The sequence below is a fragment of the Leptonotus elevatus genome, chromosome 8, assembly GCF_054856555.1.
Source record: "Leptonotus elevatus isolate MCC_2025b chromosome 8, RoL_Lele_1.0, whole genome shotgun sequence".
NCBI lineage: Eukaryota > Metazoa > Chordata > Actinopteri > Syngnathiformes > Syngnathidae > Leptonotus > Leptonotus elevatus.
The window spans coordinates 14,170,590-14,188,639 of record NC_141246.1 but is presented as its reverse complement, the minus strand read 5'-3'; the positions used below and the strand labels follow the sequence as shown (position 1 = coordinate 14,188,639).

The following is an 18,050-nucleotide window of genomic DNA, read 5'->3' as shown; positions in this document are numbered from 1 at the left end:
TCATCTCTACTCTATTGATTTTCCTCAGCTTCTCACAATGATGCTTGTAATCCTGACATGTTTTACAATTACAGTGTCAGGACTCCCAGCGAGTACACCCATCATGTACTTGTTCTATTTAAAAAATTCTACTGAGTCCTCATTTGTCTACACATTCAAGAACAGCTCAAAGACACTCATCGTCTTATTCAACTTTCGGAATAATTTCAGATCTGTCATAACGGAAACTCAAGTCTCAATCGCAGATAACTGAGTCACCAACTGTGGGACAAGCTGCAATAAAATTATTACTTTCAGCCTCTAAAACATTATAAAGTACTTAGTTTCCACTTGTAGTAGTAAATATTTTGCTGTGGGCCAGATGATAATCCTGCCCTTGCCGGCCACCGCCGTCCCGAAGAGGTTAGCGATTGTCTTTATGTTTTTATTTTTTGGGGGGGCATTTGGCACTACACCAACACCGAGGAAAAATGCTAAAATGGCGCTGCCACTGTTGTTCTTATCTGTCTTGCTTACCGCCTGATTATTTATTTTTTTGCCTTCCGTTGCAGCTGTGACATGTATGAAGATTTATCTGTAAGGGCCTTTTCTGAATTAAGATAACCGGTTTAAAAGCGGGAAGGATATAATAATTGAAAGAAATGAGGTATACTCTAACCATCTCCTTAATTGAACATTTGTATGTTGGATATCATTCTCGGACAGAATTTGTAGATTTAGCGCAGTAGACATCTCGCTAGTAGACTGTTTACATGCGTCTAGCATGACTGGCCCACCGAGTTTGACCCCCTCCCTAGCCTCATGAATATGAATTAAGTGTGGTGACGTATATCGTGCGGTACACCATTTTAACAGTCATAATGTACTGTGGAACTTGTTCAAGCATCTCAGCTAATAGCAGTAGAGCGATATAGCTAGTTACGATGCATTATATGTGCACTTGTTTTGACTCACTCTTTGCTGAAAGTTAGCTTGAGGCTTTGTGGCCCTAAAGGGTAAAAAGGCTTAACACTAGCATTTCCATCCTTACTTCTATGTCAAGTTGGTAGGTTGCTACATGTTAGCATTTGGTATAGTTGCCCATGAAGTTGAAAGCTGTAGGCAACGATGGAACCTCAATCTAACAGACCAGGAACCAACGGACTTCGGAATTAACAGACGCCAGATAATGTCCAGTCCACTCAAAATGGTGGCCCTTTATACAGTAATTGTTTACAGGCTCTGTGGCACAGAGAGATACTGGTGCACAATGTTGAAATCCATCCATTTTGTATTGCGTTCAACATGTGCGATCTGGTACAAAGTGTCCCGCAGGCTGATACTGGGCCATGGACCGATGGTTGGAGATCGTTGTCGTACAGGTTGGAGGTCATTAATGGTAGAAAAAGATTTAAAATGCTTTATCTTGGTTATATTGCTTTCTATTAAAAATAACAACTGACAATTAACAAGGGTGTTTGGACTTTTTTATGTCCAATAAATTATTCCCAGAGACCATCGGCCAACACACCTCCAAGTCCATTCCCACACCTTTGGTTGATCCCAAGAGAAACTTGTTCATCACAAGCTGCATGTCAGCCAAGTGAGCATGTAGCTGCCTCTTAAAAAAAACAACACCAAAAAAACTGCATAAACAAAAAACAAAACGGTACATCATTTTTGTTGTATATCATCAGCCTTCTTTGGCTCCCCAGCATCACCAAATTGTGCTCATGGTCCAGCAGTCAATGATAACCTTGTGCTGTAAAATTAGATTGTCAATCATCTGATGTATTGTCTGATTTCAAGATGTTTACTTTTATTCGCAGCAGCCCTCCCTTTCATCTAGTCTGAGCTCAGAGGAGCTCGACGTGAGATATATATTTTTCTCGGGCATGCTCGCTCATTCAGCTCTGACTACATCTGTGCCCTCCTCCATGCTCCAGATGGCGGCTCAAGCCGGCCAAATGGGTGGCTACCTGCCTGCAGGAACTGTTAAGTATGTAGGTCCGACTGCAGGTTTAATTTATCCTGGGCAAGCAAACTGGGCCCGGAGGGGATCACAGAGCAAACACTCCAACCCACACAAGGGCACAATGTTTGTGAGCCACCATAAATAGGTTCAAGGCTCAATATTGTTGTTTTTAAGCACACTAACGCTAAAGTTATCACTATTCCCGTTTGCTTTTGATAATTATGATGCAACATGTACAGCTGTATGGACTAAAACGACATCTCTTCATGCACATTTTTACCTAACTATTATAGTTATGTCAATAAAAAAAATTTTTTTTACATAAAAATACTCATGTGTCCATTACTGCTACTTCATCAATACATCATTATTTATCATCAATTGTTTGAGTTAACAGAAGTGCTAAATATACCATCCTCATCTTTAAATCTGATCGTTCACATCCATTACTGGCAAATCAGACGATCAAGAAGATTTGCAGTAATTGCAGGTCAGAAAGTAGACTTTAATGCATTGTAACAGTCACCGTAATTGACTTCATTTTGTTCTGAAATGACCTCTGAGGTAAGGTCAACCTGCTGAAACCCGTTTAAATGGCTCGACTTTGAAAGACATTTGTGGCGACACGAGAAGAGGACCCATTAGTCACCAAAATGATTATCCTTGGACCATTTCCTTTATATTTTGTGCATAAACAGGGGATGGAATTTAAATGAGCTTTATAGTATATATGAATAACAGATTTTCCAACAAAATCTTTACTCATCTTTCTCCAGTCTTACTGGCTTAATTGCCCCAACCACCTCAGATGATGCCAGCAATGCTGCACACAATCTAAGAAATAATATCTATCAGACATTGTAATCAAGCATTGTGTGCAATCAGACTTAAGGTATGATGAGGTCAGCGGTAATTTAGTAAAGCCTAAATTCAGAAGTCATCAGCTTGCACATTTGTTTTGTTTTTGGCTTTTTACACGTGACCTCGATGCACTGTGTTTGAATACCAGGCGAGATGATGCAATAAAAGACATGGCATGGTGCATCATTATCATTATTCACCGCATTTCCTCTAGAAGGTGAGTGACAAATGTTCATTCATTCATTTAAAAGCTTCTTTTATTTTGTTGTGTTGAAGCACTTGCATTTTGTTGAAGGTGACGTCTGTAGCATTGGGACTCGTTGCCAAAATGAAAGTAGTCCTTGTGTATCTCAGCCTGGCCAGCATTGCCTCTGCTGCACCTGTATGTTTCACAACACACTTCTAAATGGTGATTTTCAAGCGTCACTCCTGAATTATGTGAACTAATTGAACCACACACCGCTAATTCCTCTTTACTCTTTCCCATGGCTCCTTCACACTGCTGGTTCCTCTCACCTCTGGCTCCCCTGCTCTGTGTCATCTGGCACGGCTGCTAGAAAAAGGACTAGCACACGGCTGGTGGGGCAATCCAGCACATGACTACCTCACGGCGCCATCCGCATTGCAACAGGCATTGATTGTGTTTTAATTTTAATCAAATATTAGTCGACAAAAATAAAGAGTCATTTTAGGTGACGAAATAAAGAGCAGTTGTAGTCGACTTAAACTTTGTTTCAATGAAACATGTTGAACTGAGAATATTTTCACCAAAATAAAAAAAAGTGCTAATTGCCTATGATTAATCTTACAGCTGCGAAATTAATGTTAACATGTTTAAACATTAAATAAAGTGCAGTGAACAGTTTCTGAGCGGTTCTTTTTTCCCAGCCGCGTTTTATTCCATCTGATTTTGTGATTTTTTTGCCACTGTGTTGTTTTAGTTTTCGTCAAATTTTCGTCAGAAAAGTTTTTTTCATGACGAAAAATTTGCCGACATTTTTTTGTCGACGGAATTATCACTGCTCAGCACAGTAGAGCAAAAACAACAATACGTTGTCAACATTATCATCATAATATGCATTTACACTTCTATGCCAGTTAAGATTGTTTAAACATGCTTTAAACATTGCCTATATCGTTAATGTAGTTGATTTTTTACCTCTCGTTTCTTGCAGCCATTCCCCTTTCATGGTTTCATTAAGTATTCTATTCCACAGCCACTTGGCAGGAAGTCTGGAAGTGGTAAATATATACACTAATATTCAGCAAAGTCCCTACTGGGTTATTGAATACTGCACAATAGCCAACTTTATAAAAACGTTTTCTGTTTTACCATTCACAGTACTCCCCGTGCGACTTCTCTCAGCAGCAGGTAAACATGTCATTTTTGCATAATAATTCAATAGTGAATAGTTAAAAATTACATTTCAGTAGAGCTAAATGAATAAAGGCTAATTATTTTCTTTTCTTTTTGCTTTGTTTCCATTACAGGTGCTACTATTTGAATTTTCACCTCACGACATCCACCCCCAGCAAAATGCGAATGTGAGTGAACCAAGACAAAGATGTTGCTGTGATGTGTTACTTCCATTTGTTCTCTTGAGAGGTTTTCTTCCTTTTTCAGATTCACACATTTGACACCAACCCTGTGCCAATTTTCTTCATCGAGTGTCAATAAGTTGTAGAACAATAAAGAATACATGTGCTGCATGCTAACATCTTTCCTTAAGTTTTTTATTTTTTTATTTATTTAAGAAATAAAGTAATTGATCACCTTTTGCTAAATATTTTGTCTGGAATCCTTTTAAACAATTAGGGCTCTATTTTTGCAAGTCTAGCGCAACATGCGCATGGGTGAAGTTTTCTTCCTTTTGGAATTTTGGTAGATAGGTACAGTAAAAAAATTAATTGTTTGTGCCGTTGTGGGAGTGAACACAGCCAACTTGATTCCAAGCCGATTGAAAACGGTGTAACATGTGTAACCTGGATGGAATGAATGAAAAAAGTGGGAAAGTGGGTTGGCTGGGTTTTGTTTCTAAAACAAAATAATCACTTTTTTTGTTTTACTTTGCTGGTGGTCGTTCTTGAAAGGTAAACAAAAACAGAACTATCGAAGCATAAAATTAGCCCATCACACTTTCTTTATCATTTCAAGTACATTTGTACTTTTGAGGAAGGGAGACCTCTTTTCATACTTCTTTTTCCCATTATGATTGTAACCATGACAACCAACCCCAAGTGCTTGAAGTACCTTTCATGCATACATGCAGTATACTGCATGTATACTGCATACTACTGTACTGTATACTGTATATACAGGGAACATGTGGAGAGCGGGGGAAAGCTGCCATTTTTCATCAAGATTATCATTGTCTCATTTAAATTTACTCACAGTAGTGGTACACCATGAGTTGTAGGGTGCTTTGTGTTCAAGGACATTCTGTGAACTGGCATCAGAGAGAGAGTAAGAGAGAGAGAGAGAGAGAGAGAGAGGAAGAGAGGGAGAAAGAAAGAAAGAGAGAGAGATAGAGAGAGAGGGAGAGAGAGAAAGAGAGAGAGAGAGTAAGAGAGAGAAGGAGAGAGAGAAAGAGAGAGAGAGAGAAAAAGAGAGAGAGAGTAAAAGAGAGAGTGAGAAAGATAGAGAGAGAGAAAGAGAGAGGAGAGGGAGAGAGAGAGAAAGAGAGAGAGAGTAAAGAGAGAGAGAGAGAGAGAGAGAGATATATGAATATGCACGCTGCTTCCCTTAGACGGAAACTCAGAACGTTGTTCAAATGTGCCGTTCAGTTATTCAGAGTGCTCGGGGAAAAAAAGGAGTCCAGTACAAGGATCTATCTGCCATCTATCTGCAGATGTGACGTCATGTGCCCATTGTGTAAAGGAGTGTGCAGTATCATTTTTCGGCCACACGTGGCAGTAATGATTTGAAATTAAATTTTCTGCATTAGGCAGCTTTAACCAGAATCAACCTGGTGGAACCTTGACCCCACGCCTTATAAGTCTTTTTGTGGAAACCAAAACCAAGTTGTCATGACTACAGTTCTCTACTTCCATACTTATGGCAAAAGTTGCTTTTTGTTCATCTGCTTTAGAAGAAGAAGAAGACGAAGATGACAAAGAAGAAGAAAAACAAGAAAATCATGGCAATTTGGTTTTGGTTTTAGTTTCCATAATTATCGTCTCCATCCATCCATTAAATGAATCCCAAAATGAATTGCAAAAATTACAATACAGGCTCATTTATACACATTACTTGTGCATTTTAATCTTTACTCTATAAAAAACATTATTTATTGTAAAGATCCTTTTTTTTTGTGTTGGCTCTGTACTTAGATCCTCCTACTAATACAATATATCGCTAATTGACTTTCAATGTTAGGAAGAAATATCTGCACTATTAGTGTGACCTCAGGGCTTTTGTTGCTTTTAAAAACATTGAATGATGGCTTAAGCTGTACTGTAAATATACTGCATCCCTCGCTTTTTATGCCATCCACTCTGTGCAGGTTACCTTTACGCATGGACATACCAAGAACCTTCTCCTGTGACTTTGCTGCATAAAATATTTTGACCAAAATATAAACAATCACCATGGAGACAACTACTGACATTACCTGGAAAACTACTTCAATGTGGAGCCACCGTTCATCATAATGACACACACTGACACCGTGGAATGCAATTGCAAGTGCAAGATACCAAGAAAGGCAAGATGATGGCTTCAATGTGATGATCCCCCCCGGGGACAAACGCTTGTCACAACAAGACCTCTCACATTTTTAAGGGCACAGGCGTCACTCCCTCCAGTCATGTCCTGCAATATGTTTGTCCCACTTGCACACTTTTGGATGCGCTAAATCAACCAAAACATCTCCTCTTACTCATTTGCCTGACTTGATCTAATCATGCATCCATAATTATGTGCGTGTGAGTGTTCCTTACACAGCGTGTAATTAAAGATAAGAAGAACCTTGACCCAACGCACCCTTTTTTTCTCCACGTTTTTTCCAAGTATATTTATGTCTTCAAACACATTCTTCTTTGCGCTCGGTGGGATTTGATTGGCTATCATAGCCCGTGCAGGTGCTGTATATAAATGGTCTCCATGTGAGAAAGCAGGTACTTTCCACCCTTCCAGAGACACATCATCTTCACATTCTCCACCCCAGAAAGAAGGTGAGACTTTAAATAAGACTTAAAAATAACAGCAACAATAACAACAACAGTGTTATATGTCTTATCTACAGTCCAGATGGAGCGAGCTGTTATCATGATGTGCCTATTTGTCGCTTGCTCGGCTGCTCCCGTAAGTCTGTCTTCGATTTGAAAGACGTGCTCACGACGATGTGAAACCATTTATTAATCGCCCGTGTTCATCTCCTGTAGGTTTTGGAGAGTCAAGACAATGAGGTAAGTCGGTCTTCTGTCAAATCCGTATGTCGTATTTATGGAGACAGGTATTTATGTCAGGCCATTGAACATCACGGGATGATGGATGTATGAAACAGCAGTGGTAATTGCCTCTATTGCACTTGCGAGTCTGGAGATGTCTGGTATTTCTCCAGCAGATCGCGGCGCATGCCAATGAGGCCCTGAGGTTGATGGAGATGTACAGGCTGTACCAGCAGCAGGTTTGAAAGGTTCATTTGAATACAAAAAATATATATAAATCTGTTTGCTGACTTTTGGTTTTACTTTTCAGGGGATGGTGGCAAACCCTTTTCTTCCTCCAGCTGAAACGACTGGAGCAGGTGATGCTGGTGAAGCTCCTCCAGTAAGATTCCAAACAACCTAATCCACAGAAGTGGAATCAAGGGAACTGAACTCATCTAGCTTGTTGCATACGGATGCACCTTTGATTTAAAAAGCTTCATCAGTTAAAATTTTTCGGTGTCTCAATTTATCTCTCGGAGGGGATTTCCCACTAGAGTGGTCATGTGAGAGTTTTTGCTGTTCTGAGGTGGCAAACTTGGCAGACACATTATTTAAGGAGAGTTTTTTGTAAGCACATGATAAGTGATAGCTAAAACTTCCTTTGGGACTGAAGAATCCTTTTGAATTAAAGGGTTCAGTTGCTGTGATTAACTTTTGTGAATTACCATGACTTGGATGACTGATAATCTATAAAGACCTTCAAAACAACCGCATTTCCTCCAATAACGCAAAGCTGTGAAATGTTACGGATCGTCTGTATTTAATTACAGAAAACCAGAGGTTGGCATTCTGTCAACATTGACAGAAGGGCCGTCAATCCGTCCAATGAGGGATGCCCATTTTGTTCGAAAAATTGACAGACTAAGCATTGCCCAAAGTGTCGTTTTTGTTGGCCAATGTAATCATCAATCGGGTCAGTACTAATGGACGTGGGCATTCCATTTTAATGACAAAATACGGAAACATGGATTGTTGCCCATTTCGCCGATGATTACAATGCGGTTTGACTTGAAATATTGATGATGACGTTGACGACTGTGGATGATTGATGAATGACGAACACTCAAAATTTATTGATACGCCCACCTCTGTGGACATCACTGAACACTAATTCTTTACGCCCTTGAACACTATCAACGTTAACAGAGGTCCCTGGGGCCAGTACGGGCCACCAAGACGCATTGGTCGCTGGACAGTACAAATGTCATTAATGAATTTGATGAAATAAACTCATAAAATGTTGTAAAAACAAACAAAAATGGTGCGTTCACATTGAAAGTCACCATATCGCCCTGCTTTCAGCATCCATCCATAGAAACATATGTTTGATGATGTCACGTTGAAATTATATTTACTGTATTTACTTGAGGCTACAACTGCATTCGTCATTACAAGATTGATGATATAAATACGGTACAATAGCAAATTGGTCATAGAGTAATGATTATGTTGTGCAATTGACCAGAATTACTGTTAACCTAATACATAATATACTGCAATAATTGGTAATGTAAGTTCTTGGAAATATTTGGAAAAATATGGAAATTCAGACAAATTCATATAGGTTGGCAGCTCTGATAATGGCATTCACTCAAAAAAAACAAACCCACAACACTTTAATGTAATTACCTCAGTTCACTGTTAGTAGTAATCTATAGTACAGAGTTAAATTCGTTCTCCGCATTTGACCCATCCCCTGAGGGAGCGGTGAGCAGCAGCAGGGGCCGCGCTTGAGAATCATTTGGTGATCTAACTAGTGATGGGAAAATGAAGCTTCATGAAGCACTTGTAATATTTTTTGACTCCTCTAGATGCCACTCTTGGTTGAAAGATGCAGTGGAAATGTAATCAATTTCCTTTGCACTAGCCTTTATATTTAAACAAAGAGCACCATCTAGGGGAGTCAACAAATATTACAAGTGCTTCATGAAGCTTCATTTTCCCATCACTAGATCTAACCTCACAATTGCAACCCTTAATGCTGAGTGTCAAGCGGGGCGGCAATGGGTCCCATTTTTATAGTCTTTGGTATGATCCGGCCAGGGATTGTACCCACAACCTCCCAGTCTCAGGGCAGACACTCTACCACTAAGCTATTATTTGTGAAATCATTGTGTATTCATAAAAATATTTTTGTCCTTGCAGGCTGAGCCGGCTGAGGCTGCACCTGAGGTAAGTGAGCTGCATTCAATGCAACTTTTCTTTTTTCTAAATGGAGACACCCATGTTAAATAATGTTCCTTTCTTCTTAAGCAGGTGGATGTTGCACCAGCTCAGGCAGCCACTGCGGCTCCTCCTCTTCCTGCTGCTGCAGAGCCGGCTGGAGATGCATCAGAAGAAGATGAGGTGACATTCTAGCTTGACATTTAGCAGAATATTAAATGATCGTTATTGTGTGCACTTCCTCTTACAAAAGATAAATGCTTAAAACATTTGCCAATCGTGAAAAAGCCTTTAAAACAAGGCGTGTGATTCAGATGCTAAAATATTTGAAATTTTCTGGAACACAGGATAGCCAACCTGCCTCAAAAGCTGCTGCTCCTGTTGCCCGTATGAACTCTGACGAGACAGAAGAGGAAGATGAAACAGAAGAGGCCGAAGAGACGACTGCGGTCGAGGCTGAAGCACCTGCAGCAGACCCCGCAACGCCTGCTGATGTGCCAGCAGTGGTTGATGCCCCTGCAGAGACTGCAGCAGTTGATATGCCAGCTGTGGATGCTGCCCCAAAAGCCCCTGAAGCTGCTGACGCGGCAGTCGAAAAAGTTGCCGGCACTGCTGTAGAGTAATTATGCCCTGCATCTATCACTGTATAGTTTCAGTTCAATAAAGTGGAATGGTATGAATAAAGATGGAATAGTATGCTTTTGTGGGTGCATATTAACATTGTGGAACAGTTAGTATACAGTAGCCTACTGCTAGTGCAAAACAAACACGACATCACATCACTCTTCATGTGTTATTAGAGTTACCACACACTATTAAATAAAGGTCGAATTCCATAAACTGTGGTTTCTATAGCTTTTACTCAGACTGGTTGTATCACGGCACAATCAGAAGGAAAAGGACAAAAGCACGTGACTCAGGCTTAATGCTAATTTGGATCAGTGCGTAATTATACTTCGTTATAGATAACCAGCTCTGTCTTTAATCATCAAGCTCCATGCATTATTTATTGAGAAATTAGAAAAATGGGATGTTGTAATGGCAGCACGTGCCTTGTAGTCACGAGATCCAGGTTCAAATCTCATCGAAGCGTGCAGTTTGCTTTTTCTCTCTCTGCTTTTGTGGCTTTATACGGATACTCCAGCTTCCTCCTATAATATGCATAAGTCACACACTACATAATTGTATTTGTTGCCCTCTAAAGCAAATAAGGTGCATCTATTTCATGTTTCTTGCTAAATGGATCTGTTCGTTTGATTATGGCAGCAAATTCGTATGGAAATAGATTTTTTTTTCTTCCCTTTAATTGGCAAGTATTTGCGTTCACCAAATCCCTGCTTAACATAAATCAAACTATAATTGTATAATAAAGTATTTGGTGATAAAGCATCTGGTGTGACATAAAATACTGGACAGGCAATAATTTCATTCAACACAGAGGATATTTGTAAACCAGTTGTCGCAGGCATCAATATTAGCTATGGCAAATGCATTTTTTAATTTGTAACTCGTCAAGATCAAGTGCTGTCAAAACAGCTGAGCAGCTATTAACGTCCCACACGACCACTAAGGTTTACCATGACAGTTTGTAGTTATAAGGCCAAATAACCTAGCAATTTCTAGTCAATATAAATAATTAAAAAACAATAGTTATAGCATCCTTCCTTGTTTATTTAAAGATGCTGAGAAGATGGAGGGAAATGTGTCCTGCAGCAGCCAACAGGGAGAGCCACTGAGTTGACAGACCACCGTTGCCTTAAGAGAAAGATAAAAAGTAAAGGAGAAAAAAAAGCTGCTGCGCTGCTCAACACTGCCAGAGGTTCAATGCCACTTCCATCTCAGTTCTTTACTAAAAGAGCGGGAGAAGGCATACCTGATGTGAAACCTCCTCTAGCCGGTAACATTTAATCGGATCAGAGTTGGATATGGCTGAGAGTGCTGACAGAGCGTAAGTGTGTGTGTGTGGCCTTGTGTGTGTATATGTGTGTGGGATAACAAAATGTTCTGGTGTTGCAGTCTGATCAGAAAAATATCAGGAGAAAAATAGAAGCTTTGTAACTATATTGGTTTCGGTACGTTGGTTGTCCACTTTCTGAAGGTATATCACTGCATGGGTGTTACAAGGTCTTTGCCTCCTCTCCACCCAGCCAACCTCTAATCCTCCTAATCCTTATCAGGGTCGCTAAATCTGTGACACTATTAATTTAGCCCCAGTGCTTTATATGTGTCAGTGTTCCGTGTTGATATTTTGTCCAATTAGCTTCCGAAGACCTGCTTGCACATTCTGCTACACATGTCAGTACTTCTTGCAGACAAGAAAATGGATTTGTTTGCTGGAGACCAAGGTAGGTTTTTTTTTTTCATGAACTGTCAAAAAGAGATTCAGTTTCTTTTTATTTTCACATTGCAAGTTAATGGGAAAGATAAGGCTGACAGTATGCTTAACTCCAAATCAGGTGTACAGCAGTAAATATTTCCTTTCTGAAAATAGGAGAAAGACTAATGAAACCTTTGGCCTAATTACAGAATTCAAATGTATTTATTTTCAAAATCTTAATAGGTACACATATGGACAAACGTGATTATACAAAGAAACCCTTTTTTTTTTTTACTTTATCAATAGACCAATATTGCAAACAACTAGTGGTGGGAGTAATTGTCCATTTATGTTGCAATACAGTACTCTACAACATTACTGATTCCATATTTTAAACATGCTACATTGTTGTAAATCTTACAATATCCACGTTTGATGTATTGTTTGACTGCCACTTTGCAGTTCTGCAACTATGACCACGTCGGCGACCTCAACATGACACTTGACTCAGGACCACCAAACAGCAGGCTCAAAATGTGAGCGGATGTTTAAGTACATGATGTATTATAGAGGCAAAATAGGCTTCTTTATTCTTATGAGTGCCATCATTGACCTTTCACAAACTACATTTGCTGCAGGATTGCACCTCAGTCACTCTCCAATCACTTCAATGTGAACAACAGTAACAACAATGACGAGTAAGTAGCGTTCTGGAGTCATCAGAAGACAGTCAATCTAATGCTCTATTGAGAGAAAAGTGATTTGATTTCATATAAGAAATAATTCACTGCTCACTGTGTAAACTTTTATTCAAACGCATGCACAGAAAGAAAGAAAAACAAGAAAAAGGAGCAGATGAAAAGGGAAAGGATGTAGATAAGTAAGTACATCATCACAACTAGAACAACAAATGAGGACTAAGTGTGATTTAAATGATTTAGTCATTCTGTTTTTGTTTTTTTAACAGGCCCAAAGAATTATTTGTCATCAACCCTGCTGGAAATCTTTATTACAACTGGCTCTTCATCGTAACATTGCCAGTCATGTACAACTGGACCATGATTATCGCTAGGTGATTACTTTCACAATATTTTTAGCAGCATGGTAGCTTAGCGTTATTTTTAAAACATGTTTTATTAATGTGAATTGGGTACGCGATAAATGCGTCACCCAAAGGTACTATGTATGGCACAACAGTACGATCATATTTTATGTAAAATCGAATTGAATGCAAAATGTCGTCATTTTAAATTTTAAGTGGATTTTTTTTTTTTTTTTGTCCTACAATTTATTATTATTAGTCACCTGTGTTTCTGTTGGTGTTGTCCTGCAAACAGGGCATGCTTCGAGGAGTTGCAGCATAACTACATCCTTTACTGGGTTTTATTTGACTACACCTCAGACCTCATCTATCTGGCTGATATGTTCGTCAGGAGCAGAACAGGTAAACAAAAAAAAAAAGCATGATCTATGACGGGGAAACCTAAGATGTCAAAACTTTGCGCTAGACTTGCGCGGGGAATGAGTTGTGGAAATGTGACGTGTGTTTGCCATTTTCTGACAGTATTATTCGCTAAGAAAACATACAGTTATTAAATATTTAGCAATGGTAAGCATTACATCATCACTTTTGGGCGGAATCTCGGCTGACTGGTAACTCGGCTATTCTCACATTGTTCAAGTAGGTAACCTGCCTGATATTATATCTTACAGTATCTATACAGCACCAGCTGGTATTAGCAGCTAGTGGCTAGCCTGGCTATGCACCGGGCGGTATAATAGACAGAAGGACCAGCCGCACGCCGGATGTCAGGAGACAGACCATATCTGCTAAGCAGTGCGTAAAGTATTTTAACGAGGGACACGACAAAACTGTCAATCGGCTCAAAAACGGGCAAAACGCTGCTTCCCCACCGTCCATCTTAAAAAAAAAAAACATTTGTATAGAGAAAAGGTCTCCATCTTGGATCACCATGAACTCCTTATCACTTCCGGTTGTACAGTCTTTCCACTTGAAAGTTACTTGTAAATTTGTTTCGGCTGCTTGTAAAAGTGTTTTGTCACTTGTATATTTGTGTCGGCGTTTGTAAAAGTGTTTCACGTCTTGTACATTTGTTTTCTCAAATGTAAATTTGTCTCAGGACTTGTAAATGTGTTATAGCAATTTATTTTTGCTTTTTGTTTTCCAAAATGTATATTTGTCTCCAGCTTTTGTGAAAGTGTTTTGCACCTCCCGGCCACCGTATCACACAGTTGAAGTTCCAACGTTCTATTATCAACAAACCAGGCTTAAAAATCCAGACTTTGAATAATTTGTGAAGGATACAACTGACAGTTCAATTGAAGGCAGCAGGGAACCCTCTAATTGTACGTTGTCATCACTACAGATCAACAATTATTGCGAAACATGGTTTCCTCCAAGTTGGTATTGACTCTTGCTGCAACTCTAAAATACAATATTCGGTCCCAGTCTAAACAGACTAAACTTTGCTCTTGTAAGAGAGTAAAATATATATATATATTTTAAATCACTCAAGTGTTGAGGAAAGATCTACAAACTTCAGCATCTCGGCCATGAGTGTCAAACTCCGGTCCTCGAGGGCTGCAGTCCTGCAAGTTTTGGAGGTTTTCTTCTTCCAACACAAGCTGATTCCAATCAGCAGGATCGTTATCAGGCTTATGCAGCGCTTGCTGATGAGCTGATCATATATCAGCTGTGTTGGAGAATGGAAACATCCAAAACCTGCAGGACTGCGGCCCTCCAAGACCGGAGTTTGACACCTATGATCTAGGCAGTACGAGGATTCCATCTGACACCAGTGATATACTGATACACAGTAGGAGCAGCATTTTTCAGCTTAGCGGTCTCCCACCCTGAAGGTTCTGCGATAATGCGATCATTCCTCAACCCTTAAGTGAATTTTTTTGTGTGTGAATATTTTACTCTTATTGTAAGTGTACAGGTTACCTTGTTTAGACCGAGACCGACTGTTCTCTTTTTTAAAGTAAAATTTACTCTATGAAATTTACTGCAAACAACAACAACAACAAAAATAAATTGGGGAAGTGGGACGTTGTATGTGAAATAAACGATAACCATACATCGACATTACACAGCCTCAGTCTTCTGGTTACCGAATCAAACACAGCAAGTTTTATTAGGACATAAAATCAAGAGACCAAACTAAATTTTTCCTAGAGTTTTTCAAGAGTTGCTTGAAATGTATGAGGGAAAACATACTGATGAAACATACATATATGTTTCCAGTTTTTACTATAACGCCCCAATAACCACCAAGCTGCTGCACATTTACCATTTCAAGATTATTTGCTATTTAAATTTGAATAGTGTTCATTACTTTATGTCATCCATATGCTAATGTTTAATGGTTAACAACCCAAACATCCTTCATCGATTTAACTTGTATCTTTGCAGGTTACCTTGAGCAAGGCTTGATGATCAAGGATGAGAAGCTGCTCCGCGACCGCTACATCAAAAGCTTCCAATTCCGGCTGGATGCCGTCTCCATGTTGCCTACTGATGTCCTGTATCTCATTCTGGGTCTGGACTACCCAGAGATTCGAGTTAATAAACTTCTAAGAATCGGTCGCATGTTGGAGTTCTTTACAAAGACGGAGACTAAAACCAACTACCCCAACATCTTCCGCATTGCAAACTTAATCATGTACATTCTCATCATTATCCACTGGAACGCCTGCTTCTACTTCTCATTCTCCAAGTCCATTGGTTTTGGGTCAGATGAATGGGTTTACCCAGCTGTTGACGATCCAGAGGAGCCTGCTTTTGGCCAGCCCATGCGGAAGTACGCCTTCAGCCTCTACTGGTCCACATTAACACTAACCACAATTGGAGAAACGCCACCACCAGCCCTCGATTCTGAATTTATCTTCCACGTGGCGGACTTCTTAGTCGGGGTTCTCATCTTTGCCACAATTGTGGGAAACATCGCAACCATGATCTCCAACATGAATGCTGCCCAATCCCAGTTTCAGGCTCGGATTGACAACATTAAACAGTACATGCAGGTAGAAAATACACACATATATATATATATATATTTTTTTTTGCAACAACATAGACTGCAATTTACAGTTGTTTGAATAAAACTGATTGCATGAAACTGTCAATTACAGGTTCGGAAGGTCAGCAAGGAGCTGGAATTACGTGTCATTAAGTGGTTCGACTACCTCTGGAACAATGGCAAGACACAGGACGAGCGCGAGGTGTTACGGTATCTCCCAGACAAGTTGAAAGCGGAGATCGCCATCCAAGTACACATGGAGACTCTAAAGAAGGTTCGCATCTTTGCAGACTGCGAGGCAGGCTTGCTGATCGAGCTCGTGCTCAAGCTCCGCCCACAGGTCTTCAGCCCCGGAGACTACATCTGCAAGAAGGGCGATATTGGTCGTGAGATGTATATCATCAAAGATGGAAAACTCGCAGTGGTTGCCGATGATGGCGTTACGCAGTTTGTGGTGCTCGGGAGCGGGAGCTATTTTGGTGAGATCAGTATCCTTAACATCAAGGGCAGCAAAGCAGGCAACAGGCGGACAGCAAACATCCGCAGCATCGGATACTCAGACCTCTTCTGCCTGTCTAAGGATGACCTCATGGAGTCTCTAGTGGAGTATCCGGATGCGAAAGGCATGCTGGAGGAGAAGGGCCAACAGATCCTGATGAAAGATGGCCTGATTGACTTGGACCCAGCTAACATCAAGCCGGAGGCCAAGGAGCTGGAAGTAAAAGTCAACAGGTTATACAGTACCATGGATTTGATGCAGATCAAACTGAAGAAGATTCTGGAGAAATACAAGAAAACCGATAAGACTCTGTGGCATCGCATCAATGATCTGGAGCGTCTGACAGGAGAGGAGATAGAGGATGATGGCGAGGGGGAGGAGGATGGGAAAAAGGAGGACGTTCGAGTGGAACAGGAGAAAGCGGAAGATAAAGCTGGAGTGGATGAAAAAGGTGAAGAGAAAATGGAAGAAGTGAGCGAAGAGGAAGAGAAGACTGAAGCAAAGGATGTGGGAGAAAAAGGCGACGAGCACAAAAAATAACTAAACCTCAAAGTTTTTTGTGTGAATAAAACCATGAACACAAGTGTATTTTGTGTATTCAGATCAAACTGACAAAGAATAACTGGACAGCTGCTGTAACCATGGAAACGACCTGTAATGCCCATGCATAACAACAATTTCATTGGCAAATCAATGAGAGCATTAATATTTGCATTAGTATTTTATGTATTGACTTAACCACTGCTATCTCTTGTACGCAACCTCATCAATTTATATTATTAGTATTCATCTATAGCATAGGTGTCAAACTCCGGTCCTCGAGGGCTACAGTCCTGCAGGTTTTGGAGGTTCCCTCTTCCAACACAAGCTGATACCAATCAGCAGGATCATTATCAGGCTTATGCAGAGCTTGCTGATGAGCTGATCATATATCAGCTGTGTTGGAGAACGGAAACATCCAAAACCTGCAGGACTACAGCCCTCCAGGACCGGAGTTTGATACCTATAAATAGTGTAGAGCAGGGATAGGGAACCCTGGTCCTCGAGAGCCACTTTCCTGTTTTCCACGTTTCTCTCCTCAAACACAGCTGACTCAACTGATCAGCTAATCAGCAAGCTCTGTAAAAGCCTGATAACGATCTTGTTCATCAATCAGGTGTGATGATGGGGGGAGACATGGAAAACAGGCAGGACAGCGGCTCTCAAGGACCAGGGTTCCCTACCCCTGAAGAGTATTGTTTGTAACCTGCAGTCTACCAATGATCTCCATACATAGGCCAGTAAATTGCAAACTTGCGGAGAGAACAATAATAATGCAGTTTGACATATTCTATATTTAATTTTAGTACCAAAATTGAACCTAATCCTTTTTGGAGGGGACCTTTTCTTATATAAAATGGAGAGAGAAATTGTATTTAACTTGTGCAATACATTGTAACTGAATCATTATTTGAGTATTTTTTTTTAAGAGCAGTGCTAATGTTCAAAGTTCAAAATGTTATAGTGACTTACATTAAAATTAGATACACCTTTTTAGGAATACGGCATCTGTCTTGTTTTTCATGTAGGCCCACTATGCTGCCCTATCTTAATGATCGTTATGTTGGTACTTGGAGAGCTAAGTAATTTTTAAGTAGAACCACTGGGATACATCATTATTTTTTATTTTTATAGGAAATCATTATTTCGCTCAATAATAGCATAAGCTTGCAACCCAAGTGAGAATAAGCGGTTTAGAGAATGGATAGATGGAAAATTGCATAAGCCCAAACAAGATTAACA

The 18,050-nt window shown here is 40.0% G+C and overlaps 2 protein-coding genes across 2 annotated transcripts; both read left to right on the top strand.

Annotated features, from left to right (window-relative positions):
* Positions 1–6,880: 6,880 nt before the first annotated feature.
* On the top strand, positions 6,881–10,032 carry enam (enamelin). The gene is made up of 8 exons (XM_086082070.1): positions 6,881–6,988; positions 7,060–7,118; positions 7,199–7,222; positions 7,378–7,443; positions 7,515–7,586; positions 9,392–9,418; positions 9,500–9,592; positions 9,757–10,032. Exons 2-8 carry the CDS (start codon positions 7,065–7,067, stop codon positions 10,030–10,032), a joined length of 612 nt encoding a protein of 203 aa, XP_085938196.1. The 5' UTR covers positions 6,881–6,988; positions 7,060–7,064.
* Positions 10,033–11,350: 1,318 nt separating this feature from the next.
* Positions 11,351–17,808, top strand: cnga1a (cyclic nucleotide gated channel subunit alpha 1a). Its single transcript, XM_086083300.1, has 8 exons — positions 11,351–11,754; positions 12,189–12,262; positions 12,365–12,424; positions 12,553–12,606; positions 12,694–12,798; positions 13,064–13,170; positions 15,163–15,773; positions 15,882–17,808. Exons 1-8 carry the CDS (start codon positions 11,632–11,634, stop codon positions 16,806–16,808), a joined length of 2,061 nt encoding a protein of 686 aa, XP_085939426.1. The 5' UTR covers positions 11,351–11,631; the 3' UTR covers positions 16,809–17,808.
* The last annotated feature ends 242 nt before the right edge of the window (positions 17,809–18,050 follow it).